Raw genomic sequence first — 20,920 nt, forward strand, 5'->3', positions numbered from 1 at the left:
GCAGGGGTGAAGTCATAACGACACACAGGCACTGTGTATATTACTACATAACTTTAGCTCCATTTTAACTTCAAGATGTTCGGTATTCCTTTGTTTCTTTATGACATAAACTATTGCAGGTAATCTAAAGTTTAACCACCTCAGCCCCGGAAGATTTGGCTGCTGAATGACCGGGCCATTTTTTGCGATTCAGCATTCCATCTCTTTAACTGTAAATTGCGTGGTCATGCGACGTACCCAAACAGAGCTTTCTTTTGGTGGTATTCATTCACCTCTGCGGTTTTTATTTTTTGCGCCATAAAGAAAAATAAGTACATTTTGAAAAAAAAACACAATATTTTGTACTTTTTGCTATAATAAATATCCCTCATTTTTTCTCAGTTTAGGCGGATATGTATTCTTCTACATATTTTTTGGTATAAAAAAAAAATAAAAATAAAAAAATCGCAATAAGCGCATATTGATTGGTTTGCGCAAAGTTATAGCGTCTACACAATAGGGGATAGATTTATAGCATTTTTATTATAATATTTTTTTTTTTTTTTACTAGTAATGGTGGCAATCGGGACTGCAATAATATGGCGGACACATCGGACTCTCGTGACACATTTTTGGGACCATTGGCATTTATACAGCAATCAGTGCTATAAAAATGTCACTGGCAGGGAAGGGGTTAACTGTGTTCCCTGCTGAGTGTTTCTAACTGAAGGGGAGGGGACTGACTAGAGGAAGTGACGGATCGTAGTTTCTAGCTAATAGGAACGCATGATCTGTCACTCCTCTCAGAACAGGGATTTGTGTATTTACAGGCCCCTGTTCTGCCTCTCGTGCTCAATCGCGACTGTTGGCCACGAGCATCGGCACCCCCGCAGTGCAGCGGGCATGTGCGATCCTATGAGCCGACGTATAGCTGGGATCACAGGCTCGTGCCAGTAAAATGACGGCAGCTGGTCAGCAAGCAGTTAACTTAGGGCCTGTTTACACCACAAAAATGCATTCCAGATACATTCCGGATGCATTTCTGCATGTGCATTTTTAATGCATTTCTGATACGTTTCCAGATGCTTTGTTTTTCCCACTATACTAGGGTCCAGTGCATTTTTTATGTGTTTTCCTGTGTTCCAGTGCAGGAAAAATGCAGCATGCTCTACTCTTTCTGGAGCTGAGAAGCCCTGGAACTGACTGCACTGTTGTGAACTATTCCATTGCTAACCATATAACCTACGTTCCATGCGTTTTTGATGCATAACAAAAACGCACTGGACTGCATGTGGTGTGAACTGGCCCTAAAGGCAACACTTTTTTTTGTAGTTTTGGATAAAGGTGAGAAGGAACACCTGAGCGTTTCATTTTCAGGCAGAAAAGTCAAGGGTTTTTACCACAATTTTGTACAGGTCAAATGATCACCAATGTAAAAAGAAAAAAAAAAAACGCCTGTAATCTGCCTAAAAAGAAGCTTCAGAACTTTTTGGGAGCGGAGATGTGACCCATCTTCATAGAGAATAATAGATTTTTTTTTCCCTCCAGCGTTTTGTAGCTTCAAGCTTCAACTTACAAAACGCTCAGGTGTGACTAGGGGGTCAGGGAGATTTACCCTCTCTATTTGTCCTCTTTATAATTATCACTGAGTAAAAGCGAAAGAAAAATCTAATTTTTCAGTTTTCACCAGAACAGAAAAGTTTCCAGTATGGACACTAGCTCCAGTTGACAACCAGAGATTTCCTCGCTGTGGAGAAATTTCTCTCACTTGCTGACAGGGTTATAACCCTCCCTTACTCTATTCACAATTTAAAAAAGTTTTACCATTAATTCTAGTTTAAACTTGTGAAAATGACTGAATACTTTAATTATCTTTAAAAAAAAAAAAATAATAGACAGAAAACATTTGGTAACAATAAGAATGCTTATGGTAATTATGCATGATATATTTGAAGATATCACGGTTATAATAATGCATTAACTGGTTGCTTAGAGAAAGGATACTGAAGGAATTCTATAGAATTGTAAATGTTCCAACTGAATATGCATTGATGTTTTCTTCCGTAGAGAAGAGACCTGGACTGGTTCCCCAGGATGAGAGCGATGTCCTTAGTCAGTAATGAAGGGGAGGGAGAGCAGAATGAGATTCGCGGTCTACAGGACAAACTCAACTCAACTGTGCGGCTCGTAACGCATTTAACATCACAGCTCAATGAGCTGAAAGAACAGGTATGGCTTCTGTATTTCTCCAATAACAATATTATTTATCTTCATCTAGATGTCAAAGTGGTCAAATCCAAAATGAACTATTGACTATTTTATGAACCTTAACACATTTTGCATTTTCTTTCCCTATCGTGTGGATAATTTTGACTGTGAACTTTAGTAAGACTAAGGTCCTAAAAAGGTCTTTCACTTTCAAACTCCCATGCATCCAATATAAACCTCCTTCAAGGTTACTCATACTGGGCATTGCTACAGAGCGGTCTTAGTCCCTGTTCCAATCTTGTGTAGTGGGAAGCAGCGTTCCTGTGCGGGCTCACCCCCGAGTCCCACAGCTGCGTCTATCGACAAAGATAGCAGGACCTCGGCCCTGCCCCCCACGTTACAGATTAGATTGAGCTCAGGTAAGAAATGGGGGGGGGGGCAGGGGTCTGGGGGTGACTGAAGCACAGAAGGTTTTTCACCTTGATGCAGAGAATGCATTAAGGTGAAAAACCTAAAAGCTTTACAACTTTCAGTGAGTCGCACACTGGGCTGCCTTATGCGCATGTGTCGCCCAAAAGAAGCTCCTACTCCTTTTGGAGTGATTTTTAAAGGCGCGTTTTGCTGTGATTTCACGCAATTCTATCGTGAAACAATTACACTTTTTATTTTATTTTTTAATGAAAACCCAAATACACATCATGCGGTTTACTTTGACTTGGAATCATGGGCAGAATCACGGCAATTCCAAGTCGCCCAGTGTGAATGGGGCCCCAAGGAAAACCCAACCTATTCTGCAGGTGCAGTCCAGACTGAGAAACCTATTAAAGAGCAATTTTTTTCCAAGAGCATGTTTCCTTATAAAAGCCTGAAAGGTGCTCCGCGTTTAGTTATGCTTTCAACACTATCAGCTTAGTTCACCAAGCTTTAACATATTCATTATTTGCTGTAAAATTTGCAGCCATGCATTGCATGTTCACCGTTCTATGGTTAAATTCTCCAAATATAAAAATATTTTAATACATTATAATTTAATCCAAATATACAACTCCACTTCAGTTTGAAATGTCTTTCCCACAACAACCTATTATGGAACAAGTTATTAAGAGAACTGTATATGTGCACTGCGATTGGGGCTGACACTATCTTCTAAGCACTTGTTGTTAGACGCATTCCTCTTAACTGCTTTATTATGAAACAACATTGTTTTTATTTGACTGGTTTTGTCAGGACATGAACCCGCACAGCAAGCAGTTTATTACTTGCTTAAATATCCAGCCTTAGAAATTAACATATGCTGTGCTTCACTGTGGCAGAAAGCAATTTAGATACATATTTGATACATTCCCTCCTTGTACATTTTTCATTTAGATGACCGAGCAACGGAAGAGACGGCAGCGGATGGGATTTGTAGATGTACAGGCGAATGCGGGACATGCAGCAGCAAGCAATCAGATAGTAGCCAGCCAATCCTAGTGCGCCAAAAATGAATTCTGCACTGTAAAACTATGTTGTGGACTACTTTTGAACACATTGCCAATGATGTTACAGTGGTGAAAAATGCTGCTTTTTTACATACAAGAAAAGATATTCAATGTAAATTACACCCACTGTTTACAATGGCAGCAATTCACTGCAAAATTAGATATATATCTATATATACACACACACAAACACAAACACTAAAATAAATGCTGAAATCATATTATGTCTTTGTTATGTCATGTCATTCATGTTTGTATGGCACACAATTAGCACAACAGTGATTGTTGTAAAGATGTATATGGAGCAGTACTTCAAATGGTGGTCACCAAACCCCCAATAAAAGGCATCGTAATACTGAGTAAGGCTGGACTCACACCTATGCATTTTTTGTGCATTTTGCAGATTTGCACTACAGAACGTGTTCCATAGGAAACCATGTTAAATGGACTGTAGTCCAAATCTGCAAAATGCGCTAAAACTGCATAGGTGTGAATGCAGCCTAAGGGAGTGTGTTAATAACCTGCAAAAAAAGCTGAACTTTATTTAAATGGTGCTAATTAAAATAAAAACAATTTGTTTATATATTCTAAGAGGAACTCCAGCCCCTTTAAAGTATGCTGGTTTATAACGAGTTAAGTCCACTGAGGTGTACTACATCTTTTTTTTTTTTTTGTTTTCTATTTGTGGAGCACGAGAGTACAGCTTTATCTATACTGCCAGGAGAGATGCACTCTTCTGCCCACCCTTCTACCACTGTTTATTCATTGAATACTTTGTGTATGGCTTCACAGAATGCAATGCCTTCTGTCTTTGGGCAAGAGAAGGTGAGGGATGGGAGGAGTGCTGAAAATGACAATGTAGCTGCAAGATCAGAGACCCAAAAGTTCCAGCAGCAGAAGTATGGGGATGGCTGTACCCCCAACGTGGTAAATAAAAGGCATAAGTCAACAGAATGCCATACACCGCGCTGGGACTTATAAACCAGTACAATGCTAAAAGTGCTGCAATTCCTAGAGTTCACCTTTTTACGGTCATTAAACCACACTTTTGTGTATATAGCTTTAAAATGAGGTTCAGTACCTGTGTGCATATGCTTGTTTTCATCCAATAGTTTTTTTTATAAATAAAAATAGTTGTATCATTTCCATGTACTGCCCCTATTGTCCGTGTCCACCTCATTCCAGCCAAACTTGTGTCTGCTTCATTGCCTCTCTCCATACGCATGCTCCCCATACCACCTGTTGCAAAGCCCTGAATTTCACTCATTTCACCTTCTGAAGCTGCCCCATGTCTCTCTTCATCACTTGTGGGTCACCTTTAGCTGCTTGAGTGACAATAGCTCCCTATCCACCCCACCTGATGACTGGGGCTGTCCATCAGAACAAACTCTGCCTTCACTATTAAAAACCTTTGTTTATTCTTTTTCATCAAACATAGGATACTTTTTTTTATTGCAGTTAAATCATATGACTACAACAGCACCAATCTGGGCCTGGCAGGCATCTGCTGATTGTGGGTGCAATGCTCTGCTTAGAAAAAAAATACATAAATGCACATTATTTTACCTGCAAAAAAAATGCATTTATTATTATCTTTTTAAATGTGAACTTCAATGCTTCTCTTCCGTGATTAATTGTTACAGACTTTGGTTGAGCTGGTTAAGTTTCGCCTTGCAGCCAATGCTGGCTGCATACCTTGCAATGTTGTTGTTTTCAACCAGCCAATATACTATAAAATTGGGAGTGGAAATGCCTTCTTGATTGTTAATGAGGTGGTTTTGATTGATATACAACCTATTTTTGATCATTTGGCCTTTGAAAAAAAAAAAAAAGGTTATTGTTTATAGCTGATTGAAAACCAACAATTGCTCTCCACAAGCATGGTCATTTTCACAATATTAGAATTAGGATTCCCTAAGATCAATAAATGGATCAATGCAATCTTCACTGTCTATTGAAGCTGTAAACAATAACTATTGGGGGCATGTTGTCCTAATCTGTTTGTTTTTTACAAGTTCTGTGTTTGGTCAGCACCACTCAAAAAAAAAAAAAAAAAAAAAAAAAAAAAAAAATCACTCCATCTATGGCCAGTTTTATTCTGCAACCATGGAAGGAAAAAAAAAAAAAAAAAAAAGAAGAATTTGATTCCCCAATTAACACTTACTGTGGCTCCTCCTGCGGAGCCATTGCATTCTTCTGTCAGCAGGGGGGCTAGGGCGGTGAACCATCCCCACCAGGAGAACACAGTGATTACTGTTAGTGGCTATAATAGCATGTAAAATCCAACAGGCTGATTGTACCCAATTTGATTCAGCCTCTCCCTACATGGTGTGAAACTTGGGTGGTCCCTGCTGAACCGGCTGGGATTCTAACCATCTATGGCAACCTCCATGGGGAAGTTGTACTTATAATAAGGCTTACCGATAGGTACAGTAAATATCTCCTAAAAATGCACAGTTTAGGGGATATTTACCTTGTAGTGCACCGACGAGGTCATCGGCATGCGAGCTGTGAAGAAACAGACCTCCACGCCGTTTCTTCACTAGCGAGTGCCATGACTGGTGGCTCCCGTGCGCATGCCTGGGAGTGACGTCACACGACTCCTACGGGCAGTCACAGAGCCTGAGTCTGCGGCCCCGGAAGGAAGAGGGGTGAACATGGATGCGGCCTCCAGCAGGGACAGCACGGGCTTTGTTTGCAGGTATGTGGCACATAATGGGCTAGTATGCGATGCATACTAGCCCATTATGCTTTTACTTTGCAGGGAACTAAAGTTCATCAGGGTTTATTTCCTCTTTAAAGCGGTAGTAAACCCAGTTTAAAAAAAAAACACTTAGCATTTCCAGCATGCCGGGAACGTAACTTTCACATTGGTTGTGCTCTCAACCAAACTTTCAAACCATCCAATGGCTGGTTTCATAACTGATCACATGTGCGGAATTATGGCAGTTGAAGAATCATTGGAGGCCAAGATGGCAGCTTCCTTGACTGAAAACGATAGAAGGGTTTACTTCCACTTTAAGGGCTTCTTTTCATAGAAAGCAGGCCTTTGTGCTGGATCATTTTTCAGTATATGGTTGACAGGTGTCTGGGAGGTGATTTGTCATCTCCTCTCCACCTATTTAAGCCCTAAAATGGTTGAACCATGGCGTGACTCCTGCATGCATTGCAAGTAGTTGTGGCACAGGCCCATTAACGTTAATAGGTTGAGTTTGGCAGAGGTACTGCCCCCTGAATGTGACAGGGGGTGTATAGCCCTGAACAACAGCACATCTTTGTTTTGGTGGGGGGGGGGGGGGGTTGACAAAACCACAACTCTGTCACCTGCTTTTACCAAACCTTGGCTACAAGTCTCAACATTGCCTATTACCCTTTGAAGAACATCTAGTGATCAGAACACATTTCAATGTTCTGCTGTAAATCAGTTTGCAACTTATACAGCACTGAAATTGTAGCAGCTCAAAATAAAGAAAATACCAAGTGCACAAACTGATATTATGTACATTTCCAGGAATTTTACTCAGACCAGAATTACTAAAACAGAACAACTTCTTGCAAAGCGAGGGGTAAATAAAAACGTGCATGTAGAAAATCTTTGCGGACGATACTAAGCTAAGCAGGACAATAACTTCTCCGCAGGATGTGGAAACCTTGCAAAAAGATATGAACAAATGAATGGGGTGGACAACTACATGGCAAATGAGGTTAAATGTAGAAAAATTTAAAATAATGCATTTGTGTGGTAAAAATATGAATGCAATCTATACACTGGGAGGAGAACATCTGGGGGAATCCAAGATGGAAAAGGACCCGGGGGTCCTAGTAGATGATAGCAGCAGCTTAGCATTGCATGCCATTACTGAGCCTAACAAAGCAAACAGAATATTGGCATGCATTAAAAAGGGAATTCTAGAGATAAAATAATAATTCTCCCGTTCTACAAGACGCTGGTCTGGCCGCACCTAGAGTATGCTGTGCAGTTCTGGGCACCAGTCCTCAGGAAGGATGTACTAGAAATGGAGCAAATACAAAGAAGGGCAACAAAGCTAATAAAGGGTCTGGAGGATATTAGTTATGAGGAAAGGTTGCAAGCACTGAACTTATTCTCTCTGGAGAAGAGAAACTTGATAGGTGATACGATTTCAATATACAAATACCATACTGGTCACCCCACAATAGGGATAAAACTTTTTCACAGAAGGGAGTTTAACAAGACACGTGGCCACTCATTAAAATTAGAGGAAAAGGGGTTTAACCTTAAACTACGTAGAGGGTTCTTTACTGTAAGAGCAGCAAGTATGTAGAATACCGTTCCACAGGCAGTGGTCACTGATAATTTAAAAACTATTAGATGAGCACCTGAAATGACGCAACATACAGGGATATACAATGTAATACCGACATCACACACATAGGTTGGACTTGTGTATTTTTGCAACCTCACCTACTATGTAACTAAGTACAAGAAAAGTTAAATCCACATATTTCACAGGGCATGCACCTGGCAATTGTTCAGACGTTTCCATGGGTTAAAGTAAGAACACACAAGGAATGGGAAGGAAAAGGCCTGTTTATTAGGAGAGACTGTATATAGCAGATGGGGTTTGTTCAGGAAGGGAGTGCACATGGATTGTTCTGATAACAATAAGAGTTACTCCTTTGCTCCATCCTGAGCGGGTTTTGTGTTAAACTTGTCCATGAGTCTCTTCCACATTCCTCTTTTCATTTCATCCATCTGTTGCAGACTGTCTGTAGCAAAAAGGACATTTTATTTGCTGGATAAAAAACAGTATCAGTATAAATGACTTAATGGCTTATAAACACAAGGCACCATGAATATAAAAAATGTTTACATCAATATAAAATATATTTGCAATAAAATAAATATTTCCTGCCACTCTAAAGCTGATGTATTATAGAAAACATTTAACTGTAAATAAAAATGTAAATGGAAAAAGCTCTGCTTCTCCAAGTCTGCTACTCGCTGAAGCAAGGGGTCACCGCAAATAATGCACAGGAACAAAAATAGCAGCAGATATAATATGAATTAATGGCTTACCAGTTGCAAGTACCATTCTGTATTCTTCAGCAGTGATTTCTGTAAAACTTGTATCCTGAAGTCGTGGATACTTGGGGAGGAAAAAAAAAAAATGGATTTAAAAAAAAAAAAAAAAAAAAAAAAAAAAAAAAGCTACATGCTGCTTTGAATCAGCCATCTAAGCAATATATTCATTTACAATGTACTTGTGCTCCCCCTGCTGGACACAGCTATTGCCATTGAGTGTGGAGGGGAATGCAAAGCCACACAAGAGATAAAGCCATTATTATTTGAGTGAAAAGGCCTAGTAAATCAAAGACTACCAAAAAGCATGCACAATTCAGTCATCCAAAAATAGTCTGTGCCAGAAGAGTCAAGAGACAATACAGTTCATTTTAAAATGACAGAAATCTGAAGGGGAATGGGCTGTGCTGGATACTCAAACACAGGGGTATTGGGTTTGATAGGAAAATTGACCTACGATCCTATAGCCAGCTATTTCGTTCATTTAATACACATCATTGACAAGGAATTCACTTCACTTAGGACGGTTTGTGTAATCTTTAGTTAAAAATTAAAGTAAAATTAAAAAAGGCAAAAAAAAAAAAAAAAAAAATTTGATTTTTATTATACACAATTTATATAGCACAGTTTATGCAGCGTTTTATAATGTATGGGGGGGGGGGGGGGCACAACACAATTACAGTACAGTTCAATACAAAAAGGTACAGGAGGGCCCTGCTCTGGTGGTACAAAAGGTAATAGCTGCAGAGAATGATTTGATGGGGGTGGCTTTTTGTATAGATTTTTATAGAGCAGCGAGAAGTTAGAACCACTGTCAGATTTTTATTGCTGTCCATATCCTTATTAGGGAGAGTCACTCATCCTGATCAAGAATGTCACTGGGAAAAAAAAAAAAAAAAAAAAAGTCAGGGGAAATCAAAAATTGCCACCAAAACCGCAATAGAAGGAAAATCTTCTAATAGGGAATCTTGTTCCTGTAACATGGTAATTGTTGGTTATCCTCGCGCTACAATGGTTAATCAAAGAGAGCTAATATGGTTGCAGCAAACCACCGACAGAGGTGCAAACCCTCCCCTCAAGTGATACTAATGAAAAAGAATGGTGTTGCGCTCCACAAAAAAATTAATTAAATCAAATAATAGTGAATAAATAATCGCATACAAAATCTGAAAGACACACCTAGGGTATTCAGAATATACACATATTCCTAATATCATTTATAAAGTGATCAGTAAAAGGATTCAAATAATCTACGTATTCCTAATAAAGTGCAAGTGAAGCAATAAAAAAACGCAGGTAATAATAATAATAATAATAATCCAGAAAGGTGTACAATCCAAAAATGTGTCTTAATCCATAAAAGTGCATCCAAGTGAAAAAGTATGTGTTGAAAGTTGTATAAAAGGTAAAATCCAGCAAGTAATACAACAAAAGAAAATATAAAAGTATACAAAAAAACAAAATATAAAAATATAAAAATAAGGCTAGATATAAACCACAATCCAAAAAAATGTCTTTAAAGTGTCTCTATTTATTGAAAAAATGACAATCCATATCAGGTCATGCAAATAAGTGAATCCACACTGTGCTGTGTAAAAAGTTAATTCTGTGAACAGACACGGGATAGTTCCACCGGTGATCTTACAACTCCTCAAAGCAGGTGCTCACACACTGAGTGCAGTGGGTACCTTACCTCACTGCTGTCCGTTAGACAGCAATATGCTCCAATGTTTAAGGTGGATGTCCTCAGTTAACACAGGCACTCCAGGTAATTCCGTGTAAGATCACCGGTGGAACTATCCCGTGTCTGTTCACAGAATTAACTTTTTACACAGCACAGTGTGGATTCACTTATTTGCATGACCTGATATGGATTGTCATTTTTTCAATAAATAGAGACACTTTAAAGAAATTTTTTTGGATTGTGGTTTATATCTAGCCTTATTTATATTTTTATATATTATTTTTTTGTATACTTTTATATTTTCTTTTGTTGTTTTACTTGCTGGATTTTACCTTTATACAACTTTCAACACATACTTTTTCACTTGGATGCACTTTTATGGATTAAGACACATTTTTGGATTGTACACCTTTCTGGATTATTATTATTATTATTACCTGCGTTTTTTTTATTGCTTCACTTGCACTTTATTAGGAATACGTAGATTATTTGAATCCTTTTACTGATCACTTTATAAATATTAGGAATATGTGTATATTCTGAATACCCTATTAGTCACTTTATAAATGATTTTATGCATATAGGATATAGATATAGTTTAAATTAATTGTTGATTATAAAAACGCATAGGTGTGTCTTTCAGATTTTGTATGCGATTATTTATTCACTATTTGATTTAATTAATTTTGTGTGGAGCGCAACACCATTCTTTTTCATTTGTTCCTGTAACAGCTGGAGATTCCCCTCAAATTGGAAAGACATCTTTCCACTGCATGAGTCTACAAGACAGAAACTGAAGGTAAATCTTAAAAAATAAATAAAAAAAGATGGCAAAAAGAGAAACTGACTGCAGTTTTAACCCTCTTCTACTTAATAATAATAAATAAAAAAAAAAGCGTTTTTTGTGATCAGCATCCTTACTGAATGACTGCAGAGTAAACAAATCCTCAAGAGTCTTTAGAATCTGTGTAAATGTATTAGGAAAGTTTTTTTCTCAGTACTACTGTGGCTCACAGTTCTGTACACTTACTTTGATGCATTACTGCTATATCATCTTGTACTAGACAGGAAGCATAGTAAAAACTACTATAAACCTCAGATTATAATATAATTGTTACAATGTCAAATCTTGTAGGAGTATGGAGTCACACTTGTGCAATGCCAAAATCTGACAATTTTGACACATTTTTGGGACCATTGGCATTTATACAACGATCCATGCTATAAAAATGCATTGATTACTGTAAAAATGTCACTGGCGGTGAAGGGGTTAACACCAGGGGGCAATCAATGGGTTGTGTTCCCTGGGAAATGATTCTAACTGAAGGGGGAGGGGACTGACTACAGGAAGTGACAGATCGTGGTTCCTAGCTAATAGGAACACACAATCTGTCACTCCTCTCAGAACAGAACAGGGAAGTGTGTGTTTACACACACTCATACCTTGTTCTGTGTCTCTTGCTCACGATCGATCGTGGCCGGCGGTCACCGCAACCGTCGGCCATGAGCATCGGCACCCCTGCTGTGCAGCAGGCGTGCACGCACACCTGCTATCCCGATCCCGCGAGCCAAAGTATCGCTACAACAGTTCAAGGGATCGTGCCGACCTGCTGTAGTCAAAGGAATGATGGCGGCAGGTCGGCTAGGGGTTAACATCATCCAACTGAGATGATCATTAGACTCCAGTGATAGATCCCTAAGGACATCTGTAACCACTGCAACCAACACCTCCTTATTTAAAAAAAAAAAAAAAAAAAAAAAAAAAAAAAAAATACTGGCTCTGCTTAACCACTTCCATACCTATTCTGGCACTCCTCTATTCCACATTTTCGTAGCTCTTACTGTGAAGAAACCTTTCCATATTTGGAGATGAGATCTCTTTTCCTCTAGATGTAAAGAGTGCCCCCTTGTCCTCTGTGAGGACCTTAAAGTGAATAACTCAACACCAAGTTCACTATATGGACCACTTATGTATTTGTACATATTGATCACATCTCCCCTTAATCTAAGTTCCTCTAATCTTTCCTCATAGCTGAGCTCCTCTGTGCCTCTTATCAGTTTGGTTGCCCTTCTCTGCACTTTCTCCAGTTCACCGATATCCTTTTTGAGAACTGGTGCCCAAAACTGAACTGCATATTCCAGATGAGGTCTTACTAATGATTTGAACAGGGGCAAAATATGTCTCGCTCTCTGGAGTCCATACCTCTTATTACAGGAAAGGACTTTGCTCACTTTGGAAACCGCAGCTTGGCATTGCATGTTATTGAGCTTATTATCTACCAAAAACCCTCAGATCGTTTTCCCCCATTGATTCCCCAGTTGTACTCCCCCTAGTATGTATGATGCATGCATATTCTTAGCCCCCCAAGTGCATACTTTTACATTACATTTACAGGTATAGAAACTCAGAATGTGCATACAGAATTGAAGTGTACATTATAACCCACTCACTTTTTTCTTTATTGTACTATTTTTATGTGTTTACTTGTGTAAGATCAGTTTTAGAGTATACAAAAACCAAAATAAAAATAAGCAACTGAAGCTCTTCAGGCCAATTTCACTCTTTGTTTTGCATGATTGCAAGTAGATGGAGTCACATTATTTCTGTTTGTATTTCTCGGGAACGCCTGAGGATTTTGCAAAATGTAGGAAAAGGGTCTGTTCCAACCAAACATGTTGTCATGTATTTTACAGCATTTTTTTCAGAAAGGGAAAAAAAAAAAAAAAAAAAATAAAAAGCATGCACATGAAAAAAAAACGTATTTAAACCTGGTCCTGTTCACACCAACAATCACAATGTGGCACTTAGCCCTCGTTCACACTGAACATTAATTAGAAATCGTGCAAGTTCATTTCAAAGCCGCATTTCAGTCCGACTTCATGCACAGATGTCAATTGAAATCACCAAAAGTAGTGCAGGAACTACTTTTGGAAATCAATGCGGTGCCACAAAGTCAGCGTCGCACCGATTGGGCCACTCCAATTGCCTGCAATAGGCTCGGATTTGACCTGTCAAATCTCATGTCAAATTGTGCTGATGCGAACGGGGGCTTAGGGGCATTCAACCAAAAAATACATAGGATTGGGTAGCTGTGTCTTCATAGTTTTTGCTGCAGGCTGCATGCATGTCATCACGAGGCTGGCCGCAAGAAGCCAGAAGAGACTGATGGCATGGCATTGGATGTGCTGCGGAGGATCCATGGATTCCTGAGCTTGTATTTTTTTTGTGTGCATGCTAGCTTATTGAGGTTGTGGGGGGGGATTTCCTCTTTTACCTTTTAACTAAAGGCAACTTTTTTTCTCAATTTGGCTATGAGGAAGGGAGGGTTATAACTAGAGGTCGACCGATATATCGGCCGATATTTGCCGTTTTTTTAATTAATCAGCATCGGCCGATTGAGCTGATAAAAAGGCCAATTTAGAACAGCGGGACTTGGAAAGACTTCTGTAATAGAAGTCAGTGTAAGTTGCCTGAGTCATAGAAATGTCTTTCCTCCTCTCTGGGCAGCCTGCCAAGAAAAGAACAGAAAGATACAATGTTTACACTTGAATGAATGAAATCATCTGTGTGTAGAAGTTCTCAGTTTAACCATTTAAAGACTAAATCTTTTCTGACACTTGTTGCTTACAAGTAAAAGTCCTGCATTTTCTGCCAGAAAATCACTTAGACCCCCCAAAAATTATATATATATTTTTTAGCAGAGATCCTAGGGAATAAAATAGCGGTTGTTGCAACATTTTATGTCACACAGCATTTGCGCAGAGGTCTTTCAAATGCATTTTGGGGGGGGGGGGGGGGGGGGGGGGAATACACTAAATGATTTAAAAAAAAAAAAAAAAAAAAAAAACTAAAAACAGTAAAGTTAGTCTATTTTTTTTTTCGTCCAAAAGTTTTGAGTACTTGTTTTTATTTTATAGGCTGCTTGCACACTGGAGCGGGCAGACGTTGGTGGTAAAATGTTGCTAGTTTTAGCAGTGCTTTACCACCATTTTAGCGGTGCTATTCGGCTGCTAGTGGGGCGCATATAATCCTAGCTAGCGGCCGAAGAAGAGGTTAAATGCGCCCGTGAAGCACCGCTGCCAAATCGCATTGCATGCGCTTGGGCAGTGGTGCCCATTAATATCAATGGGCAGGAGTGGTGGAGAAGCGGTATACACCACTCCAAACGTGCTGCTTGCATCGCCTCAGTGTGAAAGCACTCTGTCTTTCACACAGACTGCAGGGGGAGCTGTTTTGCAGGCACTTTACAGGCGCTATTTTTAGCCCAAAAGCGCCTAAAAAAACACCCCAGTGGGAAAGGTGTCTGTTAGGTTTTATGAGATGAAGGGGGATAATAAAAAAAAAAAAAAAAAAAAAATAAAATAAATCGGCCTAACATATCGGCCCAAATTGCAAATTTATCGGCTAAATTGCAATTTACTATAAAAAATTTTTTTTAAAAATCCCCTTTAACCACTTCCGGACCGCTGCACGCCGATGTACGTCCTTCACTTTGAGGGCAGATATCATTGTTATGGCAGCAGCTAGCTGCCATAACCCCGGTATCCCCGTGTTTGGCCGGCTGACCGATACAAGATAAAAGTGGTCTCTGCGGTGGAGTCCCTCCGCTGCTTACCGGAGCCGCCGGCAGCGGTGGAGGCAATCGGATCCTTCCCATGGCTGTGCATGGAGACGAGTGAGGGGAAGATGACCCACCCGTCTCCATGACACTGCAGGGCGGAAGCAATGTCAAAATGTCACTTCCACTTATAGCTCTTAAAAGGGCCATTTCTTATTCACTTTTTTAAATGACAAATTTTTCCCTCACTCAGTTCCAGGCCTGTCAGGGAAAAGGACACGATCGTGCCACCACCCCCCCCCCCCCCCCACTACGATAAGCGGCAGAGACGACCGGAGCGCTGCGAGAAGGAGGCCCTCTCACGCCACAGAGACCACTTATCTGAAAGCATATCCGCTTGAAGAGGATACCGAGGTTATGACAGCTATCTGCTGCCATAACAATGCTATTCCACTACAAACAGCCGACATACAATGATGGCGGGCTGTCCACAAGTGGTTTTTGGCCACTAGTGGGGCGCTTTTAAGCAAAAAAAAAAAATAAGTTTAAAAACTCCTGTTTTATGGCTCTTTGAAAGCACTGCCCCCATTCATTCCAACGGGCAGGCATTTTGGGAGCACTAAATACAGAGCTCCCAACTCGCCCCAAAGACACTGCTTGCAGGACTTTTCGGAACGTCCCGCAAGTGCACCGTCTCAGTGTGAAAAGACACACTGGAATGAATGGGAGGTGGTTTTCAGGCGCTTTGCAGAGGCCATTTCTAGCGCTAAAGCGCCTGAAAACCGCCCCAGTGTAAAAGGGGTCTAATGCCGTGTACACACGATCGGATTTTCCCACAGACTTGGTCTGGCGGACCAGAATCCGTCGGAAAATTCGATCGTGTGTGGGTTCCAGCTGACTTTTTTTCCCCCAAAATCCGACAGACCTAGAAATAAAAACAGGTTTCAAATCTATCCGACGGACTCAAGTCCGACCTTCTTGCCCAGGCCAAATTTTCAGCTTTCAATGCTGTCGCACATTGAATGAATACTACTTTACTTTTTTCTAAAAAATAAATAGGAAAATTTTGAAACAATAAATGATTGCATTTTTTCTTATTTCTGTTCTATAATTTTGTAAATAAATAATTGTTCTTCAGAAATTTAGGCCAAAATGTCCACAACCTATGGTATATATCTGAAAATTGATCAATACTGATGTACCGACGGCCTATCAGTACAAATATATAAGAGGCATGGTGAGTTTTTTTGAAGTTGTAAATTTTTGGAAAATTAGGAAAAGAAAAAAAAAAATTGTTTTTAGGATCCATTTTAACACACTGTGACCAGAGCAATATAATTTTACCATAGTAACATTGTACTACTCTGGGGAAGTGATCAGGATTTTTTATTGACTGATTGGCCAAAGCTAATCACATGGTACCGAGTTCCCCGAAAATAAGACCTACCCTGATCATAAGACCTAGCAGGATTTCCAGGGAGGGCTGCAGTATAAGCCCTACCCCAAAAATAAGTCCTAGTAAAGTTTGTTAAAAAAAAATAAAAAATTTAAATCCACTTTGCAGAATGATTACCCCGCTATAAAGGTGTGTGCGTCTCCCTTTGTAACTGCATTGTGCAAATACTTTAAATATGCAAATACTCAGAGAGGAACACAGGAAGAGTCAGGATCAACCCATTATTGTAGAACATTGCACACACTACAAACCAATGCACCTCAGCCTCCCTTAAAGAGACAGGCACATATATTTTTTTAATTTTATTTTTAGGGTTTCAACCACCTTAAGCACCCAGACTCTTCTACTATGAAGTCATGCTATTGTCATAGATGCACTATACAGTTTAGCATTGTCCTGCTGAAATATGCAAGGCCTTCCTAGAAAAAAAAATAAAAAAAATATAAAAAAAACTTAACGCAGAAAACAAGCTAGACGGTCCCTCTTCTCTTTAGTCCGAAGTATGTGGCGCCCATGATTTCCAAAAACAATGTCAATTTCTATTCATCTGACCACAAAAAAGTTTTCCACTTTGCAACAGACCATTTTCTGGTTCAATAAGTTTTTATTGCAGAAATAGTGTTAAACGTATAACAATTTCAAAAGGCCCGCAGGGGCTAGAACTAGCGCATAAGTGGCAAATAAAATACAACAAACAAACAGAAGAGGGCAGCCTCCTATTTAAAACAGCCACAGAAATCCTGAGTGCAACATACGTAATTTGGAGTAGCCCTCATAAGTGCAGGAATAACCGGGACAAAAAAATGCATTAACTCTGCATTAAGATAGTCTTGGGCATCTGTCAATCGGAAAGGGCTAAGAGCCCTGGTAAGAGAAGGAAAACCGAGAGAGAAATAAGAAAGAGTGAGAGAATAAGAAAAAGTGGAGTGGGGGAAGACAGAAGGAGAAGAGGACCCAGGAAACCAGTCAGAGCCAATCCATACTAGCCAGAGGGAGTTCAGGGAAGGCATTTGCCAGCCATGGCTCCCAAACTTTAAGGAATGTGTCTAGTATACTCAAAGACACGCATGCCATTTGTTCATCGACTATCATAGACGTCAAGGTTTTTCACTTCCTGAAAGGGGACTTTTTTTTTTGCTTCAGCAATCGTCCTTTTGGCCACTATAAACAGATAGGTTGCCAATTTCTCTTGACGAGCAAACAAACCCGGGATAGGGCAATGCAATAGTGCAAATTTGGCCTCTTTACAGACATTCAAATGGAACAGAGAAAACAGCAAACCAAACACTCTGGACCAGAAACCCACCAAGTACAGGCAGGCCTACCAGGTGTGAAGTACAGCCCCACGATGGCCACATCCCTGGAAACAGCAATCGCTAAAGGTTGCGTTGGCATGGACAATACGTGCTGGAACCCAATACCACCGCAACAGCACTTTGTATGCCGCCTCTAAGGTGGCAGTATTAAAGAAACATTTAGATACATAAGACCAGGCCTTGCTCCAGTCCGCCGGATCGAACCCAATGTCCCAAGTCTCGTTCCCACTGGGACACAGGAGAGTGGGGTGAAAGCTGATTGACCATTCAAAGATGTATAGAGGGCGGAGATATGGCCCGGGAAACCCCAAGCATGTAGACAGATATGTTCAAAAGCGGATGACTGGAACAGGTAGGAGGAAGTATATCGGAGCGTAGTTATCCGATGCTGGATCTGAAGAAAACAAGAATTCTGCCTGGGGAGCGTCATTGGATTTACAGAATGAAGACCACGTTGGTGGAGTATGTGTAGTCAACAGATGGCGTACCTGGGTAAGATCCCCATTCGGTCCACCACACGAATGCCTGAGGCTGGTCAAGACCAGGGGGGAACAATCGGTTATTAGTAATAGGCAGCAGGGGCAGGAAGGACATAAGGGAGCTCGAGTATCTTACCGAGTCCCACAACTTTAAACTATGTAGCATAGAGGGCTTAATGACATCAGGCAAAGTTCTGGGGCACAATTAGGGAGCTCCAGAAGCACCCATAAAGGGACATTGGAGGAAGCATGGAGTAGTGATAATTGGGAGATCTGAGCTGCCAGATAGTACTTAGAGACATGGGGAACGCCCAAACCACCTTGCAATCTATGTATAAAAAGGGTAGCCTTGGAAATTCTAGGGCATTTATTAGCCCAGATAAAGTGTATGATCCTGCTCTGGGAGTAGGCAGAGAAAACGTGGTGGGACCCGTACTGGTAAGGTGCAGAAAAAGTACAGGAGTTTTGTTAAGACCATCATCTTTACAGAGTGGATTCGACCCAACCAGGACAGGTACGGAAATTGCCATGTCTGCAGAAGAGTGGTCAAGGATCTAAGCAGGGGGTAGTAATTAACAGAATAGAGAGGGGTAAGTGGGGGTCAGCCGGGCTCCCAGATATTCAATATATGTGGTTGTCCAACGAAAGGGAAGTGGGACTGCAGGAGTGCAACCAGGTCAGGATCTAGGGGGACATTTAGAGCTACAGATTTCAGGAGGGTAGTAAGGGAATTAGTCAAGGTCAGAAGAGCGTCGTCAGCAAAGAGGCTTAATTTGAACTCGTTGCCTGCATAGGGTATTCCAGTCATGTTTTGGTCTGCACGAAGTGCAAGTGCTAAGAGTTTCAAAGCCAAAAGGAACAAAGCTGGGGAAAGGGGATCAACAGACCATTTTTAAATGAGCTTTGGCCCAGAAAAGATGGCAGCATTTCGGGATTGTGTTTAGATATGGATCTTTGCGTTATAGAGCTCTGACTTTCATTTTTGGATGGTACAACAAACTTTTCACAGACAGTCATTTTTGGACTTATTCTTGAGCCCATGCAGTGATGTCCATCACAGAATAAAGTGCCATCTGTGGGAATGAAGATCATAGGCATCCAATATTTTGTTTCAGCCGTGTCCCTTGCGCACAGAGATTGCTCCAGATTCTCTGAATCTTTTGATAGTATGTACTGTAGCTGATAATATTATATAGAATATTAATATTCTGAATTCTACGTCTGGACATTATGCTGAATTTGTTCGACAATTTTCAGATGCAGCTTTTCACAGACTGGAACCTCTGCCCATCTTTACTTCTGAGACACTCTGACTCTCTAAGATGCCCTTTTCATACCCAGATTACTGACCTGTTGCAAATTAACCTAATTAGTTGCAAAATGTCTTCCCCTTCTTTCTAGTCAGTACCACTTACTCTGCCAGCTTTTCTGTTGCCCTGTTACAACTTTGAGACAGGCTGCTGCCATCAATTTCAAAATGGCCTTATTTTCTCGGTTTAAACATTTGATATGTTTTCTATTTTCAATTGTGAATAAAAAATGTGTTTGAGATTTGCAAATCATTGCATTGTTAGAATGTAGATTTTACACAGAGTTCCAACTTTTTGGGAATTGGGGTTGTAGTTTCTGATTATCTATGTATATAGGACAGCCTTATACAGTATCTAACAAAAGTACACTCCTCACATTTTTGTAAAAATGTTGTTATATCTTTTCATGTGACAACACTGAAGAAATGACACTTTGCTAGAAATGTAAAAGCAGTGAGTGTACAACTTGTATAACAGTTTAAATTTGCTGTCCCCTCAAAATAACTCACACAGCCATTAATGTCTAAACTGCTGGCAACAAAAGTGAGTACACCCCTAAGTGAACATGTCCAAACTGGGCCCCAAGTGTCAATGTTGTGTAGCCACCATTATTTTCCAGCACTGCCTTAACCCTCTTGGGCATGGAGTTCACCAGAGCTTCACAGGTTGCCACTGGAGTCCTCTTCCACTCCATGACAACATCACGGAGCTGGTGGATATTGAGACCTTGTGCTCCTCCACCTTCCATTTGAGCATGCCCCACAGATGCTCAATAGGGTTTAGGTCTGGAGACATGCTTGGTCAGTCCATCACCTTTATTCTCAGCTTCTTTAGCAAGGCAGTGGTCGTCTTGGAGGTGTGTTTTTGGTCATTATGTTGGAATACTGCTCTGCGGCCCCATCCCTGAAGGGAGGGGGGGGGGATCATGTTCTGCTTACAATGTTGGGATTCATGGCTCCCCCCATGAACTGTAGCTCCCCAGTGCCGGCAGCACTCATGCAGTCCCAGACCATGACATTCCCACCCCCATGCTTGACTGTAGGCAAGACACACTTGTTTTAGTATTCCTCACCTGTTTGCCGCCACACACACACACACACACTTGATACCATCTGAATCAAATATGTTTGTTTATCTTGGTCTCATCAGACCACAGGACATGGTTTCAGTAATCCATGTCTTTGGTCTGCAGCAAACTGTTTGCGGGCTCTCTTCTGCATCATCTTTAGAAGAGGCTTCCTTGTGGGACGACAGCCATGCAGACCAATTTGATACAGTGTGCAGCATATGGTTTGAGCAACAGCAGGCTGACCCCTCACCCCTTCAACCTCTGCAGCAAGAGTTCTTTGCCATGAGGTACCATGTTAAACTTCCAGTGACCAGTAT

General features: G+C 40.5%; 2 protein-coding genes across 4 annotated transcripts in view; one reads left to right on the forward strand and one right to left on the reverse strand.

Annotated features, from left to right (window-relative positions):
- The window catches only part of ITPR3 (inositol 1,4,5-trisphosphate receptor type 3), a 406,280-nt gene extending 401,462 nt beyond the window's left edge, over window positions 1–4,818 (forward strand). For all 3 annotated transcript variants that reach the window (XM_077481406.1, XM_077481407.1, XM_077481408.1), the window contains exons 57-58: window positions 2,047–2,208; window positions 3,556–4,818. In XM_077481406.1, the coding sequence (XP_077337532.1) occupies window positions 2,047–2,208; window positions 3,556–3,660 (267 nt within the window). In that variant the 3' untranslated portion in view covers window positions 3,661–4,818. The remainder of the gene's footprint in view (window positions 1–2,046; window positions 2,209–3,555) is intronic.
- A 3,402-nt stretch (window positions 4,819–8,220) lies between these two features.
- Window positions 8,221–20,920, reverse strand: part of UQCC2 (ubiquinol-cytochrome c reductase complex assembly factor 2) — a 40,179-nt gene continuing 27,479 nt past the window's right edge. The window contains exons 3-4 of the mRNA XM_077481410.1: window positions 8,728–8,797; window positions 8,221–8,417 (exon numbers count right to left, since the gene is read on the reverse strand). Of these exons, the coding sequence (XP_077337536.1) occupies window positions 8,320–8,417; window positions 8,728–8,797 (168 nt within the window). The 3' untranslated portion in view covers window positions 8,221–8,319. The remainder of the gene's footprint in view (window positions 8,418–8,727; window positions 8,798–20,920) is intronic.

This window comes from Lithobates pipiens, unplaced genomic scaffold, assembly GCF_037356315.1.
Source record: "Lithobates pipiens isolate NorthernLeopardFrog02 unplaced genomic scaffold, aLitPip1_a1.2 Scaffold_16, whole genome shotgun sequence".
Classification (NCBI taxonomy): Eukaryota; Metazoa; Chordata; class Amphibia; order Anura; family Ranidae; genus Lithobates; species Lithobates pipiens.